Source organism: Diorhabda carinulata, chromosome 6, assembly GCF_026250575.1.
Source record: "Diorhabda carinulata isolate Delta chromosome 6, icDioCari1.1, whole genome shotgun sequence".
Lineage (NCBI taxonomy): Eukaryota > Metazoa > Arthropoda > Insecta > Coleoptera > Chrysomelidae > Diorhabda > Diorhabda carinulata.
This window is the reverse complement of record NC_079465.1, coordinates 21,338,195-21,347,297: the sequence shown is the minus strand read 5'-3', so window position 1 is coordinate 21,347,297 and position 9,103 is coordinate 21,338,195. Positions and strand designations below refer to the sequence as shown.

General features: G+C 32.6%; 1 protein-coding gene across 1 annotated transcript; it reads left to right on the top strand.

Moving 5' to 3' along the window:
* The first annotated feature begins 2,771 nt into the window (after positions 1-2,771).
* LOC130895043 (uncharacterized) lies at positions 2,772-7,724 on the top strand. The gene is made up of 3 exons (XM_057802153.1): positions 2,772-3,005; positions 3,719-3,823; positions 7,287-7,724. The coding sequence occupies exons 1-3, from the start codon at positions 2,830-2,832 to the stop codon at positions 7,624-7,626; spliced, it is 621 nt and encodes a 206-aa protein (XP_057658136.1). The 5' UTR covers positions 2,772-2,829; the 3' UTR covers positions 7,627-7,724.
* The last annotated feature ends 1,379 nt before the right edge of the window (positions 7,725-9,103 follow it).

Here is a 9,103-nt window from a genome sequence, read left to right as displayed (position 1 = left end):
ATAATAAATTACAATCTTATTAATATCGACTGTAACAGCTGTTTTCAATTTCAAGTTAGTTAAAATATACAAGGTGAGTCATGAGGAACTTTACATACTTCTACTATATGTATAGCCACTCAGGGAGGCTACTAAGAGTGTGAAATTGACGTTAAACGTTAATTGGTTATAATATTTACACAGCTGATTTTATTTTTTAAAAATTTTTCATAAAGCAGTCCACTACTAACATACATTCGACTGGTATAGGCTGAATTTAGAAATTCCAGAACTGACTTTAAAAAATTAAATTAGTGATTCGTTTTGAGTATTACATCCTGTATAATACATTTTTTTAATGGAATAAATACATAAATAACAAACTACATATGCGATGTTTAAGTTATATCTTTGGTATATTCTAAAACCGCAAATTTATCTAATTAATACTGCGAAAGTATTCAAAAAATCTCATGGTATCATATATTTTTCCTAGGAGATTCCGAAAATCACATCAGTTTCTGAATTTGAGCGATGGTTTTCATAAAAATCCAATTTTCATGACTTTCCTCCACTTTTCTCCGCTGAATAATTTTTTTTTTTTTAGAAACTGATAGCATTTGTGGGATCCTCATACCAAAATACCCCTCTGTGCAAAATTCGAGCAAAATCAGGGACAAAAGATTTTTTTTACCATTTTTATAACAAAGGGTTAACCTCTAGAAATTTGAAAAAATGGTATATTCTGAAAATATAGAAAAAACCACGTAGTATCATGTATTTTCTTATGGAAATTCCGAAAATCACATCAGTTTTTGAATGGTTTTCATGAAAATCTAATTTTCATGACTTTTCTCCGCTTAATAATTTTTATACCCAAACTTTCCTCTTAAATCTACTATATAGATAGAAATTAGTAGAATTTCAAAAGTAGTTTGGACACTCTTTCATAGAGGGCGTACCTGGGATTATTCTCATAAGACTCTATCGTTATATATCTTTATTGATGAATTTGTTTGTTTTAAATCAATATCCACTAGTTGAACAATCCAAAAAAAACTATGATATATATAGATCCACATCAGTCTTCTACTCGGAGGTGTGGTTATCCAAAAAATCAAATTTTATAGTACGATTCCTCTTGAACGTGTTATAGACGCGCCTGCCATGCCCGCAACTCGTTATACGTCTCGCATAGATGAAATGTATAATAAGTTTTTCAAAAATGAACCTCTATAGTTTCACTTAATCTATGATTTTATCGCTGTCTACCGAGCAATATCGGAAGCAATAAATAGTCCCGTTCATGTACTTACGCAACCAGTTCTAAATATGGTGTATGATTGGTTCCATAATCTTAAGAATGAGTCGAAAACTATTCAATTAATTCTATTTAATCATATGATTAACTACCTTTTCTCAGTTGGTAGGCTTCACATTAACCGTAGCCTCCAAAAACAACTGTTTGACATTTAAAAAGAATTATTTTTTTTCTGTAAATTTCTCCCTTTATCTGTCACTGTCATTTCTCGTTTTTATACAATTCCATAAATTCCATCATTTCTCTTTATGAAGGAAACAATTAGAATACATTCGCTATCTAACAGAAGCGGAAAGAAATTTAATATTCTTTGAATGTAAGCAACTCTGTAAATCTGTTTCTAACCATTTGGTCGTAGACAATTCTTCTAGTCTATCTATCTATCATTTGTTCCAACCATTCTTCAAAAACATCAACAATCATGTCCAGATGATAGACACCGTAACGAGTAGATTTAAACGTTAATAAACCACCTCCAACAAAACCGTTAGAACTACCGATTTGTTCTATAATCAGTCTGTGCTTGTTTCCTTTTAGTGGATTCAAGCCAGTAATTAAATTATTCAAAAAAGACTGTCTTCGATTTGTAACAGTTTCATCTTGCCAAAATGTATATGGTCATTGATCCATGTTCCATCTACTTTCAGTCTTTATCAAAATATCATGTACGCATGTACTTTCATTTCTATAAGTCTTCCTTTCCTGGAGATTTTCAATAACTCGTAGACTTTCTAGCCCCAAATTTCTGAGTAATAACTTATTCCAACACTTGTTTAAAATTAAAATGAAACAACATTTTTCAAGCTCCATTCGCAAATAAGTACTTATTAAAAATAACTTATGATATAGCTATGTAATATTTATTACATAGGGCTTTTAACCAGTCCAAATCTTTTGATATTTTTCTGTACATACAGCTTATGGTCATCAAAGACCAATAAAAAACCGATATCTTGTATTAACTCACTGATACATTCATGAAAATTTTTAGATTAATCTGTAATAATATTTAAAACGAACATACTATATTTTAGATTAGAAATGAGGTTTTAATACCCTCGTAGTGAAAATTTCCAATTCAACTTTCAAAATGTTAAGAAATTCAAGTCTGTGTAATCAAGCTATGAATTCGGTGTTTCGTTCATTTTGCCCGACCCTGTATAATTTTTTAGCAATACATTACTTATATGAAATAAGAGTACCCTAAATCCTAAATATATTTCTATTCTTGATTAGACAACATCTTACCCCTCCGAAAGAAGTTATGCAGTGTTCGATTAATTTCAAACTTAAATTTTATTCTTTCAATTACATATATGAATCATTTAAAGTATTATATTCAAAAAGCAAGTAGAAAAATTAATATATTTATTTTTAAATTATTTAACTACCTTTGCACGCCATCTAATAACAAGTAGAATATATTCAAAAAGCTAACCATTCATGAAAGTTGAATGTAAGCGAAATCTACAGTCACGGTCAATCAGTATTTGTAGTGGAATGTGTATCAAAACAAATTATTTACCAAAATGTTACAATATCAAAATAATAATGATACAATTAATACGGTTGTTCAAAAAAATGTTTTGAATTTTTGTACCATTTTATTATCACATTGTAATAAATGGAATTTTTTATTAACCGAAGCTATAAAACCTGTTCAAGCGTTAGTGAATTTTAGTGAACAATTAAGACACGTGGAAAAGTGAGTATGTTGTGTTGCATTGTTATTGTATGCTTTATTTGTATTATTTTTATTTCCTGAAAGCCGCTTGACATGATACAAGACAACGTGAAATGCAATGCAAGATGCAATATTTCTTGATCAAAAGCATGCAAGCAAAAGCATTTGCAACTTTATCGGTGATTTTATTGCGTGCAAGCTACAATTCTAGGAAGAAATCTAGTTACTTTTGGCTCAAGAGATCAGCTGATTTTCGTAAAACTTTAATTTCTTTGTTAAGCTAGGCACAAAATATTAAATAAAATTTTAAGTTAAGATTTTGATTAATACTATTGTCTGTCCATAATACTCCAAAAGCAAAGTAGAAGTTATAATTAATGTTAGTGATGCACTGGCCATCTTTTTCTTGTTCACTTTACCTAGTTTCTCATTTTTAAACCGCAGACAAATATTAAATAAAATGTAATATTCATCTATGCAATATATTGACCTCGCAATAAATTGCATGCATCAATTTCAACACACTTTGTCAAACGCTGCTTTTCTCATTAACAACATTCTTTAAATAAAATGACAATTATGTATTTTTTTTATTTAAATACTTAACTCAAACTACACCATATACACAAGGTGCTCCATAAATTAAACCCTTTTTATTAAGGTCTTAGTATTTATCACCAAATAATCTTCCCATTATTGTTTCAAAGATACAAACTGGTATTTTGTTGTTTCAGAGCGAATATAAAGTATATTGATGACTTTGAGGATCTACAACAAAAATTATTATATAAGATTACTTCTGAAATTGAGGACGAAATACAACTGATCAAAGATATTCTGTGAGTATATTTATTTATGTGGCAAAAACCAATTTTTCAATTTGAGAAACTGGAGGCAACCTAATTCTAAGTCTTTTCACTTGTAGATTTGTTTTGGGGAATATTTTTGGCTTTGGTTTTGTGTCCCCTAGGTGTTAGTGATACTCCTTTAAGACTTTGAATGAAATGTACAGAACATTTGCAGAAAATATATGCTCTGCTCAGTGACCTGTCAGATAACCAAGTGTTCAGTTTGTTATTGATGTGGCATCTCATAAGGCCACAGTAGGCCTCTAGTCCAAAGTTTGCAGTAATGGCACCTTTTCTGCTTCCTTACTGCCTGGTAGCCACATTAGAGTTATTTTGTTTTTGTAAGCTTGTGATTCAAGAGTTTGTTGGCCTTACCTAACTAGCACTCAAAGCATTTTTGCTATGGAAGAGAATGTGAATGTGTTTTATAGAGAGGTTTCTATCCAAACAGTCCAGAGCTGTTAGCAATTCTACTTGGAAAATAGTGGTTTTGATATGGGTATAGAAAACTTTTTTCTATACTATATATTTTTTGTCTTTTGATTCAAAAATGCCCAATCCAGCTGCTTTCGCTAACTTAGTACTGTCTGTGTACCAGAGAGATTCATTTCGAGCTTGAGGAAAATCTTCATTGACCCATGATTGGTGATCATTAATTACCATTCTTAATGAGAAGTCTATGTTTATTATGATATGCATTTGGTTCACTGCTTTCTAGCTTTATCAACTTTGGAATTCCTAAATGCCTCTTTCCACTATAAGGTGAAGGGGAGACAAATTTAGCATCTCTTGAGTGGATAGGTGTGTGTATATTTGACTTCCTCCTCCTTATAAATGGGGCTAGTGTTGTATTACCAGGGTTGGTGGGGAATTGCTCTTCATCATCATCAATTTTTAATTGTATTTAGGGTCCTTTATATCTTGGCAGAGATTATGCTTTCATGTTTGCACCATACTACCACTACCAGATCATCTGCATAGGTTAAAACTGCAAATTCAGCTTTACTAAGTGTAGTAAGAATTTTTTCCATTACCAATGACCACATTGGAGAGATAGTGCAAGTGTTTCCATTTATTTCTGTTTTTGATGGATTTATGTAAGGTGCTGCTTACATTCATATTGCTGAAGGCTGCTAGAGCAATATCTTTGCTGTCAATAATCTTTTTTGTCTTTAAATAGCAATTTCCCTATTATTATTATTATTATTATTATTATTATTATTATTATAAGGAAATTGTTGTGTGTGAAGTGGTTTTCTTGTGAGAGGCATGCTTTCTGTATGGTTTTAAAGAGGCTGATCGGAAGGTAAGAATCTGGTAGATCTTCTGGTTTCCTGTCCGTTTTTGCTACAAATATTCTGCCTCTCTCCATATTTTGGGCATGTAGTCTACAATCAGACTGGCTTCAAAATGCTTTCGAAGATGCTTTCTTCTTGAAGAAAGATAGTCCTCAGACAAATGTTGGTTTGTTCTAGAAGAAGATTTTTTCAAAAGACAAATGTCGGTTTTCTGAAGAAAGATAGTCTATCAAACAAGTGTCAGTTTGTTCTTAATGAAAGGTAATCTCTCAGAAAAATGTTGGTTTGTTTTTGCAGAGGACATTTTCTAAAGACAAATCTAGGTTTGTTTCTGAGGAAGACAGTTTCTGAAGACAAATGCCGGTTTGTTCTGGAAGAAAGATTGTCTCTCAGACTAATGTCGGTTTGTTCTTGAAGAAAGGTAATATCAAAAAAATGTTTGTTTGTTTGTTTTTGTAGAGGACATTTTGTAAAGACAAATATCGGTTTTTTCTTGAAGAAAGATTGTCTCACACTGTCGTTCTGTTCTTGGAGAAAAATAATCTCTCAGAAAAGTGTTGGTTGGTTTTTGTAGAGGACATTTTCTAAAGACAAATGTAGGTTTGTTTCTGAGGAAGAAAGTTTCTGAAGACAAATGTCGGTTTGTTCTTGAAGTAAAATAATCTCTTAGACTAATGTCGGTTTGGTTTTGTAGAAAGATAATCTCTCAGACAAATGTTGGTTTGTTCTTAAAGAAAGATAATTTCTCAGACAAATGTTGGTTTGTTTTTGAAGAAGAAACTTTCTAAAGACAAATGTAGGTTTGTTTCTGAGGAAGACAGTTTCTGAAGACATATGTCGGTTTGTTCTTGAAGAAAAATAGTCTCACAGACTAATGTTGGTTTGTTCTTAAAGAAAGATAATATCTTAAACAAATGTTAGTTTGTTTTTGAAGAAGACGGTCTTTAAAGACAAATGTTGGTTTGTTTTTGAAGAAGACACTCTCTAAAGACAAATGTAGGTTTGTTTCTGAGGAAGACAGCTTCTGAAGACATATGTCGGTTTGTTTCTGAGGAAGACAGATTCTGAAGACATATGTCGGTTTGTTCTTGAAGAAGGCAAATGTCAGTGACCTTCCTTCTATGCTTTAAGCTGTCTTAGTTTCTGGTCAATTCTGGATCGCCTATAAGTCGATCTGCTCTCTTCTGTATTGAATCTAATATATTCAGGGTATACTTAGGAGCCGAGCAGACGATTCTGGGCCTTGTAGAGCATTAGAAGCTGTTGTGGAGTAGATAGCTTTTTGTAAAGAGGTCTCCACATTTTTGTGAAGCTGCTTGAACAATAGCGGATTGGGGTCTCGCACGGTGTTAGTCTTGATCGAGAATGGGACGTTGACTGTGCACAGGTACCTGACAGAGGTTCTAGAAGACCATGAAGACAACGCAACCTTTATGCATGATAATGTACGACCCCACACTGGTCGGATAGTTACCGAGCATCTTGACGAGGTTCAAATCTGCTTGGCCTTATCGCAGTCCAGACGTAAATTCCATTGGGGATTTGGGGAAATTCTAGAGAACCTCGCGACATACTGGTGCAGGATGTCATCCGAAATTTGATACTGGTGCAGGAAAGGAACAGTATTCCCCAAAATGTGATTCAAAATCTGATCCCAAACATGTCTTGTCATTTGCAAGTTGCTTCGATAGACGTGTAAGATTGTGGCAACGACAAGGCGAGGCATATGCTGCTGACCGTCTTCCATTTAGTGGAGAATCAGTTATAGAGGAATATCTTTTGACGCTCGCACCAGTATGGGACGTCGAGTGCACACAGGACTTGACAGAGGTTCTAGAAGACAATGAAGACGACGCAACCTTTATGCATGATAATGTACGACCCCACACTGGTCGATAGTTACCGAGATATTGGTGCAGGAAAGCAGCAAAATGTCATCCAAATCATGCCTTGTCTACTGAAGACGTTAAAACTTTTTTTGTTTCATCGAAACTCATAGCAAAATTAAATTGTTCATTTTAATTACTTAGTTCAAATTAAAATTATTCATTTCCGTGACTTTCAGCAACAAAAATTTCTTTTTCATTCAGTCAAACAGTCAGCAAACTTTCAATGTAAATGAATTAGACTGTTCATGATTGAGAATATTTTTTCAGAAGTCGATTATCGGCTGCTAATCAACTTGTGAAAAACAGACTGTCAATATTAGAAAAATCTACAATCGATTTGGATTGGGAAGAAATTACTGATCTGATAAAAGGAAATGCCTTTCAGCCTCCGCTTTATAGAATTTTACAAGACGGTTATGAATTCATGATGTTTTTCACAAACGCTTTAAAGTCGATGAACGAAAGTTTCAAGATTTTAAATGTAAGAAATGAAAAAATAATGAACGACTTCGAAAACAAGTTTAAATTGGATTTGGAAAGTAATCTAGTTGTAAACAATTTTCTAGCTATAGTCCAATATGTTGGAAACGAAAAGTCTGTTATATAAATTGCGTCATTTCCGAAGTTTTTGATATGATGACCAAAATAAAGATAATATATATTTTCTAAAACTGTTTTTATGTGAATAAACACATTATAAAATTATATTTTTGATTTATTTTGAGTTAACTACATTCCTGACCAAAAAAATCGACATAGGCGACAACATTTTTTCCAAAAGTTCGTTTTTTGTGTAGATTAACAAACAAAAAATATGAACTGTGTTTGATGCTTTGTAAAAAAGTTATGAACGATTATATGCGAAGAAGCGTATTTATGATCACATATAGTCATAAAACTATATAAAACTTCCAGGTAAGAAATTTCCCATATTTTTTACACAAATCCGCCGTAAAAACGAAGTTTTGGAAATAAAGTTCATAGAAATCTGATGATTTTTCGATTCTAGAGCGTTATGAGTGAGAAAACCATATGAAATCTTTAGCTGAGATAAAAAATGACCAGAAGTGAAGATACCAAGATGAACAAGAATAAAAAAGAATTGATCTTCTTCGACCTTGGACGAAATAACGGAAGAAGCCAAGAAGAAAAATGCCAAAAGATTTTATGAGTTGAGGATCCTTTATAAGCATTCGACGCCTAGAAAATGAGTACACGACGACCAGAAGTGAAGGTACCAAGATGAAAAAGAACATGGTCGAAGACCATAATATGTATTTGTATAAAAACCTAATTGAAATTCTTCTTCTTCTTCATAATTACCAAAATAGTGTAAAACGTGTTTTCAAATTCCTAATTTCTAAAAAGTTTCTGTGCACCTCTAGTTGTCGCACCGCCAGACCCTTCACAGGTTTTAAGGTTTTAGCTGAAGGCCTCAAATAGTCCCAGTCCGGGCCTGGTGCTCACATTGAATACTTTAAATGAAACTATTCGAGTTGCTCTTTCATTTGACATCTTATTAAAATCTGTAAGTTTAACGTTATAAATGTTACAAAGAGTTTAATCCCTCATGTTCATTTATAAATCCCGGTAATTTTGGAAAAAAGATATGTTAGTTTTTTTGATGTATTATTACAATATTATGATATATATTCAATCTGGATTCAAGTAGATATGTTAGATGATATGCTTTCCGGTGAATGTTACATCTTACAGTTATACAACTTTACAATTCTTAAAATTGAACGATAAAATTTAGTTTTATCCATTTTCTCATTAAATTCAGCTGAAATAATAAATTTTCTTAATTTTAAACTCAAAAATTCATAACCTCTCATCTTTTTATATGGACGGCGTAAGCAACGCCATCTATTATGGCCAGCTATTTCGCTCAAACGATGCTCCAACTTCTTTAACTAGTCTAAAGAATACGTTTTCGCGAGGTTTGCAAAGGAGATATCCGAGTGAACGATGACCTCGTCATTTGACCCTCATTTCTACCTGGGCCTTTACTTAAGAAACAAAAAGAAGTCAATAGGGTCGAAATATGGAAAATACGGTGGAAGGGGAAGGAGTTGGTAGGA

What these genes read in the sequence shown, in the direction of transcription:
- LOC130895043 (XM_057802153.1), top strand. Translation starts at nt 2,830, where the DNA reads ATGTTACAATATCAAAATAATAATGATACAATTAATACGGTTGTTCAA. An exon ending in CAATTAAGACACGTGGAAAA is followed by an intron (nt 3,006 to 3,718) that starts GTGAGTATGTTG and finishes TTGTTGTTTCAG; the next exon opens with AGCGAATATAAAGTATATTG. An exon ending in CAACTGATCAAAGATATTCT is followed by an intron (nt 3,824 to 7,286) that starts GTGAGTATATTT and finishes ATATTTTTTCAG; the next exon opens with AAGTCGATTATCGGCTGCTA.